Source organism: Phocoena phocoena, chromosome 11 (genome assembly GCF_963924675.1).
Source record: "Phocoena phocoena chromosome 11, mPhoPho1.1, whole genome shotgun sequence".
In the NCBI taxonomy this organism is placed as follows: Eukaryota; Metazoa; Chordata; class Mammalia; order Artiodactyla; family Phocoenidae; genus Phocoena; species Phocoena phocoena.
Genome location: NC_089229.1, coordinates 58,842,800 through 58,860,404, shown reverse-complemented (window position 1 = coordinate 58,860,404; position 17,605 = coordinate 58,842,800). Strand labels below are relative to the sequence as shown.

Sequence of the window (17,605 nt, the reverse complement as noted above, 5' to 3'; positions counted from 1 at the left end):
GGGGGCAGCAGAGGGGACGGCGACAGGTGCGGGAGCCCCTCCCGGAGTGGAAGTGAAAAGGCGGGCTTCGGGGTCTGTTCCCAGGCTGGAAGCCACCCCCGCCCCCCCAACCAAATCCCCGGGAGAGGCCGGGCCGGCGCCGGGTCTGGAGGAGGAAGCGGCCGGAGACACTGCAATTTCACGCGGCCTCTGGGGCTCGGGTTCCTCGGCAGGGTGCATGAGTTATGGGGTTTCGAGGCGGTTCCGGGGAAACTGAGGTGGCCTCAGCGGGCGGCAAAAACACCCTCCCCCTCAAAAACACACTCGGAGAGAAGCATTCACATTCAGACGGAAAATCCCCCAAGTGACCCAACCGGCTAGGGGAGTTGAGTGATTTGGTTAGTGGGCGAGGCCAACTTGCAGGGGGTCGGGCTTTGGAGCGCTCTCCCCACCCCCATTACCTTTCTCCTTTGGAAGCATTTGGGGGCGTTTGGAATCTTGGCCTCCCCTTACTTCAGCTCCCGGAGAAAAATTAGGGCGAGACCCGTCCAGGATCTGCGCGGCCAAGTTGCCGGGCACTGGGGCGTGGGGCGCGCTCGGGGCGGGCCGCAGAGGCTCCAGCAATCGCTACTCCAGACTCGCGCCCGACGGGGCGCGGCCGAGATTCACCCCCTCCCCCTGCGCTCCCTTGCAGACTACACCCCTCCCCTGCCATCCCGCCCCAAACTCCGGCTCCGGCTCCGGTTGCAGTTTGCAATCTCCTCTGCCGCCGCTACCAAGTCTCCGGCGGCTCAGGTGGCTCCGCTTAGATGTCCTAGTCCAGGGCCGCCCCCCGGCCGGATTGGGCTGGGCTCCCCTCACTCTCCGCTGGAGTCATGAGAGCGAACGGGGCTCTGCAGGTGCTGGGCTTCCTCCTCAGCCTGGCCCGGGGCTCCGAGGTGGGCAACTCGCAGGCAGGTAAGCGGTGCGGGAGCACCGGCAGGCTCGGAACCTGGGATTCCGAGCCAAATTCGCGGGGTGCCGGAGGCCAGGGGCAGGAGCTCGGGCTGTGCGAGGCTGGGAGTGCGGAGCCCCGGCGCGCTGGGGCCCCCTGGGCGAAGACCGTCAGGATCAGGTTCTCGGCATGGTCCGGGCGGGGACGGGATTCCCGAACCACTACCTTGCCCCGGCCACCTCCTCCCTGCCGTGTCGCGGACCCTCTGAGGATTTGTCTCTCCGGGTAGGGCTGATGCCGAAACAGTTCACACTTCTGAGGGGCCCTGCAGGGAGGGGAGCTGGGACCTCCATTCTGTAAACGTGAGGGGATGATTGGAGGTGGAGATCTTGGAAAGAGCGGGGCAGGGAAGGGGGGGTTCTCGGTTTGTTCCCAACCTCCTGCCCCCAGGGGCTCAAAAACCTCCAGTTTTGTTGTTTTGCCGGCAGGGTGGAGCTGTGGAAGGGGGGAGGTTGTTGTTGTCTACTGTTGGAAAACAAGAGAGGCACCTCCTCTTCCGTGAGTGGGCCTGCCCTGTGGAGAGCTGAGATTAACCCAAGGGCCAAGTCCAGGTGACAGCAGGGTGAGAGGCCCCGCAGAGGCTGACTGGCCTCTTTCTCTCAAAATAATAAAGTTAGCTGGTCCCCGACTTGACCAAACTTTTTTTGTCAAGACCCAGATCAAGTCAACTAATACTTATTGAGCATCTACTATGTACAAAGCACTGAGCCAGGAGCTATAGGGTCAAGGACTTCCAGACGCTATTTCTCTCTGTCTTTTCTGTCTCCAACCTGAGGGCCAACAGGGCGCCTGTCCTGTCTTCTGAGGCCCCTGTCCTTGGCGGGGGGGGGGACGTCCTTCTTAGGCCCAGAGTCACCCCCACCCCCATTCTGTTTATTGTCTGGCTGTCTCTAGCAGTCTAGACAAGAGTCAGATTGCTCCTCTGTTCCTCCTCCCACTCCCATGCCAGCTGAGCCCACCTCTTTGGGGTGTCTCTGGGACCATGGACACCTGAGGGGTGCTGGGGTTGCTGGCACTGGAGGAACCCTGTTGATTTCCTCCCCTCCCCCCAGATCTCGGCTTGGGGTTTGGCACAGTCAGGGCCCCTTCCCCAGGGTGGGAGTGGGAGAAACACCTGTGCTTCCCTCACAGTTGCTGGGCCTAAATTTAGACCCTGGGATCTTGAGATGTGAACACTCCCAGCTGGTGGAGGGCGGGGGTCTGGGGATTGGAGTGGGAGAGACTGAGTAAAGTGACTGTATCACTGTCCCATCCAGACCCCTGGAATCTTCAGCTGGGAAACCAGGAGTCCCAGATCCTGGCCACCTTCCCTGAGGGAGACAGGAGGCAGGCATGGTTGGGTCTCTTTACCCTTTATCTGGATCCTGCAGCCTCTGGGCATCCGGCCCTGTCTCAGTCCTTCTATAGCCCCTTTGTCCTGGCTGTGATGGGGGGTGGGGGACTTTGGAGAGGAGGCCTCTGGTTAAGGAGGGGCTGGAGATTCTTGCTGTGACCCACCCCAGTGCTCTTTACCAAAGGGGGGGTCTGTGCCACTGGCCCTCCCTGTGCCCCTAATTCCTGTGTATGTATAGCAGGGACTTTCTAATTCCCCTACCCCCCCTCTCCTCCCCAAGCTGCCTGGTTCCTCCTCAGAGGTGCTGTTCATACTCTCTTCCCACCCAGCCCTTTGCTCCTATTTGTGTAATGTGGACTTTACCCTCAGGGTGGCAGGGAACTGGGATCTCGAACACTGTAGCCTCCCAAGCACAGACACAAAGTTTGCACAAACACATATGGGCAGGTGGAATGGATGGGGCCACCTGAAATACTTCCAAATAAGGAAACCCAAGGACAGAACCAGTGTAGATTTCTGGGCCAGTAGGGGAGCTGTGTACTTGTACGAGTGTGTGTGTGTGTGTGCGTGTGCGTGTGTGTGTGTGTGTGTGTGTGTACACGCCCACACCCCACTTCCCTGTGCAGAAATCGTGGCTCTTCCCTTATCTGGGGAGAAGGGTTGGCGCCTTGACTTGGAAGAGGGGGTGTCCTGCCAGGAAGGGGGTTGGGGTGGCGCTGTTCCAGAAACGACTAACCTCCTAGTCGTTTCGTTTTCAACCCAAGGACCCTAGAGTTCCCAGGCTCCTCTGGGAGCTCCCAGCCTGCTGGGTCTAGCTCACCCCTTTCCCTTCATGGGGTGTGATAGGGAATGGGAGCCCTTCAAAGGTCAGGTGGTCAGACTAGGGGTGCATCAGGGAGGAGGGGTTGGGGCCTCACCAATCTCCCTCCCTCCATTCACTCCTGCCTCCCACTAGGCTGCCACTGCCTCAGGGAAGGGTGGCTGGGACAGGTGGTATCTACCCCGCCTCCCCGCAGTCTTTCACTGAGCCAGAGGAGAGACAAGTGGTAGGGAGGGCTTCAGGGTCCAACATTTCCCATAGCCCCTATGTCCTCCATACTTACAAAGTAAAGTGAACCCCCAAGACTGACATGCCTCATGTACCTCGAGTCTAGGCTGTCCCTAATGTGAGTGAGAGTGCCATGTTGGAAGCATTCTTTTCTTTTATTATTATTATTAATTTATTTATTTATTTTTGGCTGTGTTGGGTCTTTGTTTTCTGGGCAAGGGCTTTCTCTAGTTGTGGCAGGTGGGGGCCACTCTTCATCGCGGTGCGGTGCGCGGGCCTCTCACTATCGCGGCCTCTGTTGTTGCGGAGCACAGGCTCCAGACGTGCAGGCTCAGTAGTTGTGGCTCACGGGCCCAGTTGCTCCACGGCATGTGGGATCTTCCCAGACCGGGGCTCGAACCCGTGTCCCCTGCATTGGCAGGCAGATTCTCAACCACTGCGCCACCAGGGAAGCCCTGGAAAGCTTCTCAATGAATCTCCTCTGACGATGAAATTGGGTAGAAGGCTTAGAATGGAGGCAGTCGGCTGCTGTTTCCATCCTGCTTCTCTGTATTTGCTGAAAAATACTCTAGGGCTGGAAAGTGTGATGCTGAGGGAGCTGGAGTGGGCTGGGACGGAGAACAGAGTGAGAGGAAAGCCAGAGTTGATGAAGGGGGTGCGAGGTGGGCAGTCAGCTCCCTATCTTCCAGCTTTATAGACAGAGCTCACACTGAGCCCCCCACACCACCACCAGAGGCCCCCTGCCAGTGAGGTCACTCGTCTGAGCCCAAGGCTTGAGGGGAGAGAGGGGGGCAGCGGCTGAGGACAGGGTGTCTGGGGACAGGGTGGGGCAGCCCCCTCCTCCTAAATAGAATCGCCTCATTGTGGGCCGTACCGTGGCCCCAGGCACTGCCCCCGCCCTCTGCCCCCATCCCACCCTCAGTGGACACAATAGGGGCTGTGTGCTGCCCCAAAGAGATATTTATTCCAGGACCTAGAGAGGCAGGATGGGGGTAGAGAAGTGCCCTGGTTGGAGCGGGGGAAGGGAAGAGGAGGGTAACCAAGCTGTGGTCCTTTTCTAACTTCTTTCTAGGGAGGGGAAAACAACCCCACATCCTCCTTGATTAACTCCTTAGCACCTAAAGTAGTACCCAGTAGAGGCACAGAGGAGGCCCAGGTGGGAAAAGGCAATCTTTTCACCTTCCTGTTCAGGGGGCCAGTGAAGGGATTCTGGGAAAAGAGGAAGTTTAGGCTCTCAGTCTGGCCTTGGCCTCTGCCTCTAGGGCGGAGGGTTGGAGGCAGCTGCCTCTGATCGTGCTAAATGTTACTGAAAGAGGGCAACCAAGGGGTGGTCTTGGGGCACAGGGCCGAAAACTTGTGTCCAGGCCTCTGCCATTCTTACCTCCACTTGGAACAGTGTGCCCTGGGACTCTGAATGGGCTGAGTGTGACCGGCGATGCCGAGAACCAGTACCAGACACTGTACAAGCTCTACGAGAGGTGTGAGGTGGTGATGGGGAACCTGGAGATCGTGCTCACAGGACACAATGCTGACCTCTCCTTCCTGCAGGTTAGAGTGCCGACCTCCTTCCTTGACCTCTTCCCCCTTGTCCACCCTACAGAAGCCTCCTTCCTGTCCTCAGGGCTGGAGTTGAGCATTCCTAAGTCTCCATGGTTCCTAAGATCCAAGCCAGTGTGTTTATGGGGCAATGATTGGAATCTGGGGCCTGTGGACTGGTCGCTGTAGCCGGGGATGCACAGGGGCTGGCCCTGAGAAGGGGGCAGGGGCAGGGTAGGGTTCTGCACCAGGGACCAAGAGGCACCTGAGGAGGTGAGGAAGGGATAAGCAAGGACCCTCCTCCTGGCCTGAGGAGCCCTGAGAAGGAAAGGCTAGGAACATAGAATCCCTCGGTTATTTCTACAGCTTGTCTTCCCTTGCAGAAGTCGTGTGGCGCCCGCTACTCCCTACTCCAAAACAGGACTTGGAAAAAATTAGAGGAGCTAGAGCTTCCTCAGTGCCTTAGGGAGGGAAAGCGGATTGACACTTCTTGCCCCACTCTCCCTCTCACCCACACGATCTGCTCCATCACAGTGGATCCGAGAAGTGACCGGCTACGTCCTTGTGGCCATGAATGAGTTCTCTACGCTGCCACTGCCCAACCTCCGAGTGGTGCGGGGGACCCAGGTCTACGATGGGAAGTTTGCCATCTTTGTCATGTTGAACTACAACACCAACTCCAGCCATGCTCTGCGCCAGCTCCGCTTTACTCAGCTCACTGGTCAGTTCCTGATGATTCCTTCCAGGCCTGCCCCTCAGCCAACCTGCTGACAGGTGCCTCTTTGATGATGACCCAAGACTGCTCCCTCTAAGTACCCCCGTTCAACGTGCCCACCACCTTGACCACCGCGGTCTAAAGGTCCACTCCTCCTTAAATGATAGAGGGCCCTAACAGGGAGCTGAGGCATCTGTCCCCGGGGAGGGTCCTTATGTCCTGGTGGGGCTGGAGTTGGAGCTGAGGCTGTTACACATTCTTCTAACATCCGAGTACGGTGCCCCTTGATGTCCCTCCTTCCCTGGGAATGGGAATCCTCCCTCCCGCCCTCACAAGTCGCCCCAAGCTGGAGGACTAGAGGGGTTAAATACCACCTGGCCACCTTCTGATTCTGCCTGTCCCAGTCAGTTGAAAAACACACAGGTAGGGCACGCGGGGGTGGGGAGGTGTGGATTTGAGTCAGGAATCTACTCTCCTTCTTTCCCTTCCCCTCCCCAACTCGCTAAACCGGATCTGGACAGGTGTCTGAGGGGGAAGGACTTTCTTTTGGCCTGCTCCTCTTACAAGGCACGCCTCCTCTGCAGTTTGGATTTAATTGGACATATCTGCCTGCCCGTGTCCTCTGCTCCTGACTTGGGTGGCCTTTCAGACTGGTGGGGAGGCAGGGAAAAGGAGGACTTCCCTGACTAGCCCTTGACCCTGGCACTTCTCTTCCCTACCTCAGAGATTCTGTCAGGGGGCGTTTACATTGAGAAGAATGATAAACTTTGTCACATGGACACAGTTGACTGGAGGGACATCGTGCGGGACCGAGACGCCGAGATAGTGGTGAAGGACAATGGCAGGACCTGTGAGTGGCCATGATCAAGCCTGCCCCCTTGCCCCCACCCAACCAGAGTGACTCCTTTCCCCTCATCAATATGTCCCTAATGTGAACCCAGCTGCCGCTGAACAAACCTCGGGCTCTAACCCAAGGAGCCTGCCAGGAGGGAGCAGGTCAGTCCCCTAGAACCTGGACCGCAGAAGCAGCGTGCGAGGGAAAGGGGCTCTGAGTGGGAAGCCGGGTCTCTGGACTGCATATCCACTTCTCTTTCCACTCCAACATCGTCCCTTCTTAGAACCTACCTGACCGCAGTCTGCCACTCCCTGTCCACTCACTCACACATATTCCTACTGGGTTCAGTTTGCCAAGAAGAACCAAATTCCTGGGTTGGGACTGGGCTGAGTGAGGCATGTGCCCCGGGCCCGCCCCTCAGCTGCCCTGTGGGTGGTGTGGAGGCGCGGCTCCACCCCTTGCTGACAGGTTCACTTGAGCCCAGCCCAGCTCCGCTGGGGTAAGGAGGGATACTGCCCTGGCTCTTCGCTTCCCGGGACTGGGTGCCTGTGTGCTGACATCATACCCTGTTGATTTGAGCAAGCCTTTTTGACAGCCGCTTGTGCTACTTTCCCTCCCAACCAGGTCCCCCCTGTCATGAGGTCTGCAAGGGGCGATGCTGGGGTCCTGGACCAGAAGACTGCCAGACACGTGGGTTTACTTCATTTTAAAGACTTCAGACTCATATATACTTTCATATCCTTGCCTACCCCAGCCTGTGTCGACAGGGGGTAGCGATGAGCCTATAAGGCAAGAGGGTGAAAGATAGCCTCAGAATAAGGTCCTGTGAGCCCTGACAGCTGTGCTTTCTCTCCGTCCGTAGTGACCAAGACCATATGTGCCCCTCAGTGTAATGGTCACTGCTTTGGGCCGAACCCCAACCAGTGCTGCCACGACGAGTGTGCAGGGGGCTGCTCGGGCCCTCAGGACACAGACTGCTTTGTACGTACTGTTAACCACCGCTTGCCTGTTCTGAAATGGGATGTGGGCTTTGGGGAGGAAGTAGGGGTCCATATGTAACATGAGTCTTATGAGCCTTCTGTGTTCCTAGGCCTGCCGGCTCTTCAATGACAGTGGAGCCTGTGTACGCCAGTGTCCACAGCCTCTTGTCTACAACAAGCTAACTTTCCAGCTGGAACCCAATCCCCACACCAAGTATCAGTATGGAGGAGTTTGTGTAGCCAGCTGTCCCCGTAAGTGTCTGAAGGGAAGGAACAATGGTAGTGGAACAAGGATTTTAGATGAAATTTTAGGAGGCAAAATGGATCAAGTTGGGTGGTTAATAGAGGATATAGAGGGCAATTGGTTGTGATCATCTAGTCACCCCTAATGAATGACCCCTATGTCCCGTTCCCGCATCTGTCTCCCCATGACTTCCAGCAGTTGCTCCTAGCTCTGCTCTTCGGATCCAAAGAGCAAAGGGCCTTTCTAATCCATGAGACAGCACTTAAGGAACCTCGGGTGGTCGATTGGAGCAAATGCAGTGCAGAGCAGGAGGAAGGAGGTTCAGTTGGTAGTTGGCAGTGTTCCTCCCTCATCTCTAATGGTGCCCTCCTCCCTCCTAGATAACTTTGTGGTGGATCAAACATCTTGTGTCAGGGCTTGTCCTCCTGACAAAATGGAAGTAGATAAAAATGGACTCAAGATATGTGAACCTTGTGGGGGTCTGTGCCCCAAAGGTGAGTAAGAGATGGTAAGGAGTTGGTGAAGAGATACCCTTTCCCCTGAGCCTACTCAGACTCCACCCCCCACCCCCCCTCCCCAGTGAGCCTCTTCTGTGTTTACAGCTTGTGAGGGGACGGGCTCTGGGAGCCGCTTCCAGACTGTGGACTCGAGCAACATTGATGGATTTGTGAACTGCACCAAGATCCTGGGCAACCTGGACTTTCTTATCACCGGCCTCAATGGGTTAGAGATTCTGCTTTCATCCCCTGATCCCCCACCCCATCCACCTGCTCACGGTTCATTGCATTGGTTCAAGCCTTCGTATGTGGAGCTGATCAGGAATCTAGATCATAAAATCGTAGAGACCACAAAGGACCTGACAGTGCTTAACTCCCCAGCCAGGGCTTGAATCCCCTCAGATACCCCTAAGCAATCCAGCCAGGTGAGTGGCAAGGGACAGGGACACTGTGTCCTCCTTCTTAAGGGTTTCTAAATGTTCTTACTTAAATTAGATAAAAATCTGTCTCATGACTTCCAGCTGTTTCCCCTAGTTCTGCTTCTTGGTTTGGAGCCACAAAGAGCAAAGGGACATTCTAATCCATAGGACAGCATTTACAGTGAGTGAGTGAGTGAGTGAGTGAGTGAGTGAGTGTGTGTGTGTGTGTGTGTGTGTGTGTGTGTTTGAGAAACGTTAGGGCCACCTGTCTACTTTGGACAAAATTTTAGATCTAAAGTTGCAAAAAATGGTATAAAGATTTCCCATACACTCTTTATTCAGATCCCCCAAATGTTACCAATGTACCATATGTTTATCATTTCTGTCTCTACGCGCCACACACACTATATATACATGCTCTTGTTTTTCTGAACCACTTGAAGGTAAATTTCCAGACATGGTGTCCCCTCACCCCAGTTACATTTCAGTGTGTATTCCTTGAAAACAAGAACATTTTCTTACAAAACCATAGTACAATTGTTTAAATCGGGAAATTAGCATTGATACAAAATGTTATCTGATCTACAGACCTTAATCACATTTCGCTAATAGCTTTGCTCTTGTCCTGGATCACACATTCACATTTGGTGTCTCTTCAGTCTCCTTTAATCTGTCACAGTTCATGACCTTGACCTTGCTGATGAGTACAGGTCAGGTGATTGGTAGTGTGTTCCTCAGTCGGGGTTTATCTAATGTTGCCTCACACTTAGATTCAAGTTGTGCATTTCGATAGGAACACTACAGTTGTATTCTCTGCATAAGTATCCAGGAGGCACATGATGTTGATTTGTTCCATCATTGGTGATGATACCTCTGGTCACTTGGTTAAGGTGGCATCTGCCAGCTCTTCTACTGTAAAGTTACTATTTTCCCTTTGCAATTAATAAGTATCTTGCGGGGAGATATTTGCCTGAAGCAGTTTTTATGAGAATTGCCAAATGATGATTTTCTAACTCCATTATTCCTCCTGTATTTATTTGTAGGCATTCTTGTGTGAGGGAGAGCCTTCCCTTCCTGTTTATTTACTTACTTGTTGTGTGTTTAATCTGTGTGGATACTTGTTTCAGTCAACATTTCAGAGTCTCTTACAGTCATCATTCCAGTTGTCCTTGGTCTGTTCGTTGTGGGGCCCCTTCAGGATGGCTGCTGTGTTCTTTGGGCTTATACCCCTCATGCTTTGAGCATTTCCTTACTTTTTTGCACAGGATGCTGTAGGCTCATGTTATATTTCAACTGCCTCAGCCATTTCTCCCAAGAGTCCTGTTTCCTTTTAGTGGAGAACGCTATTTGGAAACTAAGTTCTGAGGCTAGGCACGCTCACTGCTACTTGGTTATGCCTCTACCTTGTTGACTGGTTTTTACTGTTCTCCTCAGAGACCCCTGGCACAAGATTCCCGCTCTGGACCCTGAGAAGCTCAATGTCTTCCGGACAGTGCGGGAGATCACAGGTGAGTGGGAGGAGAGCCTGCCCTTACTGAGTATACCACTTGAGAAAATCATGTGCCAGGCGTCAGGGGAGGGACCAGGCAAACCTGAGGAAGGAAGGGGAGAGGCTCCCCACTCATGTGCCCCTCTCCAACCCCTCAGGTTACCTGAACATCCAGTCCTGGCCTCCCCACATGCACAATTTCAGTGTCTTTTCCAACCTGACGACCATTGGGGGCCGAAGCCTCTACAAGTGAGTAAGGGGTGTGGAGGTCGTCGCATCTCCGGGCAAAGAACCCAGTTTCTCAGGCGTCCTTGAGTGAAATACAAGGCATGGTCTCATACAGTGGGAGTTTGATGGGGCAAAGGCTAAAGGAGGGGGGAGTCCCTCTCAGTGGGTTGATTAGCCCAGAGCAAATTTGTTGAATGGAAATGAATCCACTGCGTGCTCAGTTTTTCCTCTGTAGTCTCCCCTCTCATCCAGTCTCCTTGTTCTCAGCCGGGGCTTCTCACTGTTGATCATGAAGAACTTGAATGTAACATCTCTGGGCCTCCGATCCTTGAAAGAAATTAGTGCTGGGCGTATCTACATAAGTGCCAATCGACAGCTCTGCTACCACCATTCTTTGAACTGGACCAGGCTGCTTCGGGGGCCTTCGGAAGAGAGACTGGACATCAAGCATAATCGGCCCCGCAGAGACTGCGGTGAGGGAAAGGGCCCACGGACGGGGCGGTGGAATCAGGCAGGAGAGGGGTATAAGGGCTGTTCTGCCCTGCAAGTGGGAGTAGGGATGGGGGACAGAGTCAAGGAGAGGGGGACATTAGGCTGGAAGCAGTAATGAGCAAGAGTTCAGGAAAAGGCTTGTTAGGAGACCTCAGACTCCTCCTAAGCCACCCCTTCCTTTCCAGTGGCAGAAGGCAAAGTGTGTGACCCACTGTGCTCCTCTGGGGGATGCTGGGGCCCGGGCCCCAGTCAGTGCCTATCTTGCCGAAACTACAGCCGAGGAGGTGTCTGTGTGACCCACTGCAACCTTCTGAATGGGTACAGTGAGCGGGGAGAGTCAAGAAGGGGTTGGGGGATGGACCCGAGGGATGGAGCTGTTCAGGTGGCACCTGAAAGCCTTTAGACAACTTTCTGTATATGCCTTGGTGGGAGGCCCTATGGTTGGGGGATCAGAGCATAAAGGTCAGGCCTTGGAAGTGACCCACCTCCCTTTACCCCTGGCCCCCCACTGCAGGGAGCCTCGTGAGTTTGCCCATGAAGCTGAATGCTTTTCCTGCCACCCGGAATGCCAACCCATGGAGGGCACTACCACGTGCAATGGCTCGGTACAGTAGCAGCACCAGGATCTCTAAGGGAGAGAGGGCGGGGCAACACTGGAGGGTCTAGGGAATGATACGGCCAAATTTCAAGGCCATAGAGAGGCACAGGGAGGTCAGATAATGCTAGGGTCTGTGAATGGAGGATCCTAAATGGCTGGGCTAGTTCTTGTTGGGAAGTGTGGAATTGATCTTGGAATACCATACTTCCTGACCTTCTCTCTTCCACCCAGGGCTCTGATGCTTGTGCCCAGTGTGCCCATTTTCGAGATGGGCCCCACTGTGTGAGCAGCTGCCCCTTTGGAGTCCTCGGTGCCAAGGGCCCCATCTACAAGTACCCAGATGCTCAGAATGAATGTCGGCCCTGTCATGAGAACTGCACCCAGGGGTCAGTGATGGGATGATAAAAGGGTGCTGGCAGAGGGGTAAGAGAACAGAACTAGAGGGAAAGAAGATGGTGAGGAGAGCAGAAAGAAAGAAGGAACTATGACTTAAGAACCACTCCCAGCTGTGTAGTGAAGGATTGGAGAAAGGGAAACTCAGTAACAGCACAAAATGACGCTACAATTTGGGGAACCTGGAATAACCTCAGCTCAGGGGAGTTTCATTCAAGAGAGGGACTCAGGGAGGATTGGTGAGCCAGAGATGGGAGCCATGTCTTGGGATATGCTTTGGGCTTCAGGATGGGATGCCATGGTAGGGTCTGAAACAATGTACATTGAGAGTGTTGGAATTGAGCTTCCTGTGGAAGTTTACCAAGCTCCCATTTAAGGAGGTGACTTTCTTCTCCAGGTGTAAGGGACCAGAGCTACAAGACTGTTTAGGCCAAACACTGGCACTGATCAGGTATGGTGGGCTTGGAGATTTAGGGAGCTGGGAATATTTGGGGAAGGGCCGTTACCTCCTGGGAAGATTAAGTCTCTATTCATTCTGGCCCTCTATATACAGGCTACTATCACTGGACCTGGGGACACAAGAATCCAGGCTTCTGGTCTTCCCTTCCTAAGATTAACTTGCAGTAGTCTTGGGGTGGAGATTGAGGTTAACCCCTTCATATTGCTCAAGGATATATGTAGATGTGAATGTTAACTTCTTGCCCCAGATCTGCGCTATACCTTTAGTACAGGTGTAAATGACATTTGTAAGGGAAGTGTAGACCCAGGATAATTCTGGGCTTCTCTGTCCCACAGCAAAACCCATCTGGCAATGGCTTTAACAGTGGTGGTAGGATTGGCAGTGATTTTCCTGATCCTGGGCAGCACTTTTCTCTATTGGCGTGGGCGCCGGATTCAGAATAAGAGGGCTATGAGGCGCTACTTGGAACGGGGTGAGGTGAGTGCCTAGCTTACCCTTGAAACATACCCTATACCATCACCCTTTTAAGATCCTCTTCCTTCCCCAGAGCTTTGATCCCTTTCTTCAAGGAGGTAGTATGGTCCGTTAGAAAGGACTCTGGCCAGAGAAATGGGAGACATGAGTTCTAGTCCTGATTTTGCCATTAATTTGCCGTATGACTTTGAAGAAGTTAGCTTCCTTCTCTGTGCCTCAGTTTATGCATGTATACAGAGGAAATAATAACATTCATCCTTACAAAGTGGCTGTAAGGGTAAGAGGGGATGATGTATGTGAAAGTGCTTTGAAAAACAGAGAGAATTGTGTAAAAGTACTCAAGGTGATAGTATTACCAACTCTCTCCCAACAAAGGGAAAACCTGACCCTCTTGATTTCTGGTCTCATGAACACAAACAACTTCCTCAATCCTCAGGTCTTTTATTCCCCCATATGCCTGCAATGCTTTCCAAGACTAGAGACATTCCTCTTCCTGCTCCCACCCCTTTGGGCTTTGCTGCTCTTGGCATCCACCTCTGGGGAGGGGGTTGGAGAGGGACATGGGAGTGGGCTTTCCTGAGTACCTCCTTTCCATCTGTTCCAGAGCGTAGAGCCTCTGGACCCCAGTGAGAAGGCTAACAAAGTCTCGGCCAGAATCTTCAAGGAAACAGAGCTGAAGAAGCTTAAAGTGCTGGGCTCGGGCGTCTTCGGAACTGTGCACAAAGTGAGTGGCCCACAGGAAGTCTGGGGAGGTGGGAAAGGGATCTAGGGCAAAGGAGGGAAAGATTCAGAGACAGGACTAGCCTGGGGAGAATAACCTTAGGCTGACTCCTGCCCAAAATTTCCCAGGGAGTGTGGATTCCTGAGGGTGAATCGATCAAGATTCCAGTCTGCATTAAAGTCATTGAGGACAAGAGTGGACGGCAAAGTTTTCAAGCTGTGACGGACGTAAGTGAAGGCAGGGTGTTCTGTGTGCCACTAGGAGAGGGTTGATATTAGATACGATTATGTAGAAGCACGGTCTTGTGTTAGCAGATACTGTGTTAGCCATGTTGATGTCTTCGAATGTTGGGGGAGCCCTGGTCTGGTTTTGTGTGACCCTGTTTGTTCCCAGGATGACCCTTCTTGTGTCTCTTAGCATATGCTGGCCATTGGCAGCCTCGACCATGCCCACATTGTACGGCTGCTGGGACTGTGCCCAGGGTCATCCCTGCAGCTCATTACTCAGTACCTGCCTCTGGGCTCCCTGCTGGATCATGTGAGACAACACCGTGGGGCACTGGGGCCACAGCTGCTGCTCAACTGGGGAGTACAAATTGCCAAGGTGAGAGGAGACTGGAGGAGTTCTAAGATGAAACTGCCTGTGGGCCCACAGGGAGGCGACCAGGAGGTTCAAGCGTTGAGAGGTGCCTTAGGGTTTGAGGTGATTCTGAAGCTCAAGGACCAATTTCCCCAACCTTGAGAATACTTCCTTCCCTATAGGGAATGTACTACCTTGAGGAACATGGTATGGTGCACAGGAACCTGGCTGCCCGGAATGTGCTACTGAAATCACCTAGTCAAGTTCAGGTGGCAGATTTTGGGGTTGCTGACTTGCTGCCCCCTGATGATAAGCAGCTACTGCACAGTGAGACCAAGGTAAGGTGACACAAAGGCTGGGTAAGGAGGCAGGGGTGGAGTGAAGCATGGGGACGGGAAGCACTCTGTGGTTTCTTTGAGAGGCCAGCAGATGCTGCAGTTAGTCCAAGGAGAAGAACCTGGACATGCCAGAAATAAAAGCTTAGAGAGCAGCAAAGAACGACAGAGAACATGGGTTTAGAAATGCTAAGAAAATGTGTGGAAATCAGCTGGTGACACCTTTGTCTTTAATCCCCCAGACTCCAATTAAGTGGATGGCCCTCGAGAGTATCCACTTTGGGAAATACACACACCAGAGTGACGTCTGGAGCTATGGTCAGTCCATCTGGATGCCCACCATATCATCACTGGTCCAAATTCCAAAGATGCCTTTTGAGACCCTTTCTTAGAATCTCTAAGCCCTTCAGATCCTGGGTCAGGATCTGCCTTCTCTTCATCTGCATGCCCATGTCTACTATTTTGCCATCAACTAGTCATGTCTTCCTATACCAGGAGTGACAGTTTGGGAGCTGATGACCTTTGGGGCAGAGCCCTATGCAGGGCTGCGACTGGCTGAAGTACCAGACCTGCTGGAGAAGGGGGAGCGGTTGGCACAGCCCCAGATCTGTACCATTGACGTCTACATGGTCATGGTCAAGTGTGAGTTACCTGCTGATTTCAGCCTTTTTTTTTTTTTACTCCATTATTGCTTCATTGGACTGAAAACCTAAAAAGCATAGATAAACAATGCTCAGTGATGAAAAGTGAATACCCAGGACAGCGGTGCATGCCCCAAACGGTCTCCGCCCAATAAACACTAAGCACTCTCCACATTATTGATGCCAATGGCATCTACGTGGATGTCAGGCTCCCCACACAAAGATGAGGGAACAAAGCGTCAGCCATTTTCTAAGTAGCTTCCCTCCCTACTCCACTCCCCTCTTATCGCTCTCCTTCCTACATCTTACCCCCAGGTTGGATGATTGATGAGAACATTCGCCCAACCTTTAAAGAACTAGCCAATGAGTTCACCAGGATGGCCCGAGACCCACCACGGTACCTGGTCATAAAGGTGAGTGGAGATTAGGAGGTGCCAAGGAGATCTAGAGAAAAGGGAACTTGGCTGGAACCAGGATGTACCTTAACAATCAACCACCTGCCCTCACAGAGAGAGAGTGGGCCTGGAATTCCGCCTGGGGCAGAGCCCCCTGCTCTAACAAACAAGGAACTGGAGGAAGTAGAGCTGGAGCCAGAACTAGACCTAGACCTGGAATTGGAGGCAGAGGAGGAGAACTTGGCAACCACACTAGGCTCTGCCCTTAGCCTGCCACTTGGGACACTTACTCGGCCACGTGGGGTAAGATTTTCCAGTTTCCCAAGACTTTCTGCACCCTAAGCCCTCTGTACACCTGTGCCCTCACGAATCCCACAGATGTCCATATTAACTATTCAAAGGCCGCTGTGGTGAGCAGACTTCTCTCTTAATCTAAACTTCTTCCTCACTTGTTTCATCCTAGAGCCAGAGCCTTGTAAGTCCATCATCGGGATATATGCCTATGAACCAGGGGAATCTTGGGGAGGCTGCCCAGGTAAGGTCTGTCTCTTTAAGAGGATGCCAAGAGGCTGGGTGGCAGTGTCTTAGGATTGATAGGGGTAGTGTGGGAGACTTTAAAAACCTCTGAGGTTTAATCAGTGTCCTACAAAACAGAAGGCACTGAATGACCCAAGCTCCTTCTAAACAAATCTCTCTTCTTCCCTCATTTCTGTGTAAATCTCCACGTATTATTTTCCTCCTTAGAAGTCTGCAGTTCGTGGGTGTAGTGAACGGTGCCACCGTCCAGCCTCTCTGCACCCAGTGCCACGGGGACGCCTGGCATCAGAGTCATCGGAGGGCCATGTGACAGGCTCTGAGGCCGAGCTCCAGGAGAAGGTATCCATGTGTAGAAGCCGGAGCCGGAGCCCACGGCCACGAGGAGACAGTGCCTACCATTCCCAGCGCCACAGCCTGCTTACTCCTGTCACCCCACAGTCCCCACCAGGGTTAGAGGAAGAGGATGTCAATGGTTATGTCATGCCAGATGCACACCTCAAAGGTGCCTGACTTTCTGTAGCGCTTTCCTCAAATCTTTCTCTAATCCTCCTTCCACAGGCTCCTCTTGATCCTTCTGTCTTCTCTGATCATATCCCTCCCTATTCATTTTTTCCTAAGACTCCCCCACTCCTCACTGCCTATTACAATGAAGTAATACCACATACCTAGCCTCTCTTCTCAACCCTCAGGTACCTCCTCCCGGGAAGGCACCCTTTCTTCAGTGGGTCTCAGTTCTGTCCTGGGTACTGAAGAAGATGACGACGACGAGTATGAATACATGAACCGGAGGAGAAAGTGCAGTCCATCTCGTCCCCCTAGGCCAAGTTCCCTTGAGGAGCTGGGTTATGAGTACATGGATGTGGGATCAGACCTCAGTGCTTCCCTGGGCAGCACACAGAGTTGCCCGCTCAACCCCGTGCCCACCATGCCCAACGCCAGCACAACTCCGGATGAAGATTATGAATATATGAATCGGCGACGTGGTGGAGGAGGTCCTGGGGGGGATTATGCAGCCATGGAGGCCTGCCCAGCAGCTGAGCAAGGGTATGAAGAAATGAGAGCTTTCCAGGGGCCTGTACACCATGGCCCCCAGGTCCATTATGCCCGCCTCAAAACTCTACGTAGTTTAGAAGCCACTGACTCTGCCTTTGATAACCCCGATTACTGGCATAGCCGGCTTTTCCCCAAGGCTAATGCCCAGAGAACATAACCCCTGCTCACTGAGGTACTCAGGGAGCATTTGATGGCAGCTAGTGCCTCTGGAGGGTACCCCTCTTCTCCTTAGTCTGTCTCCCTCACAGATCTCAGCCCCATTTCCCTAGTCCTAGACAATTCCAATCAACCTTTGGAGGCCTTAAACACTCGGACACAAAATTCTTGTGGTATTAGCCAGCTTTGCACTTTTTCTCTTTCCCAAACCCAGGAAAGGAGATGGTTTTCCCTATTTTATGTGCTTTCCCAGTCCCATTCCTCAACTTCCTTGGGGGAACTCCCTGGCAATATGAAGGATTACTCCCCATGTCCCTTTCTCTTAGACTCTGACTTGTTGAGACTAGGCTTTAAAGTGTGACTTTGTTGCCCATCAGACTTCGAAGGAAGAGGAAAGGGGGGAACCTGGCAGGGGAAAGCAAAATTTTGGCTTGTGACCCTTAACCCCCTAGAAAAAATGAGAAGCTTAAAATC

At 53.1% G+C, this 17,605-nt stretch overlaps 1 protein-coding gene across 1 annotated transcript; it reads left to right on the top strand.

Annotated features, from left to right (window-relative positions):
• The first annotated feature begins 854 nt into the window (after positions 1-854).
• On the top strand, positions 855-17,132 carry ERBB3 (erb-b2 receptor tyrosine kinase 3). The gene is made up of 28 exons (XM_065887582.1): positions 855-936; positions 4,751-4,902; positions 5,425-5,611; positions 6,330-6,455; positions 7,065-7,130; positions 7,303-7,421; positions 7,531-7,672; positions 8,045-8,158; positions 8,267-8,387; positions 10,015-10,088; positions 10,228-10,318; positions 10,565-10,770; positions 10,975-11,107; positions 11,304-11,394; positions 11,619-11,773; positions 12,178-12,231; positions 12,576-12,717; positions 13,319-13,438; positions 13,564-13,662; positions 13,853-14,038; positions 14,197-14,352; positions 14,592-14,667; positions 14,845-14,991; positions 15,306-15,403; positions 15,500-15,688; positions 15,849-15,920; positions 16,130-16,424; positions 16,612-17,132. Exons 1-28 carry the CDS (start codon positions 855-857, stop codon positions 17,130-17,132), a joined length of 4,014 nt encoding a protein of 1,337 aa, XP_065743654.1.
• The last annotated feature ends 473 nt before the right edge of the window (positions 17,133-17,605 follow it).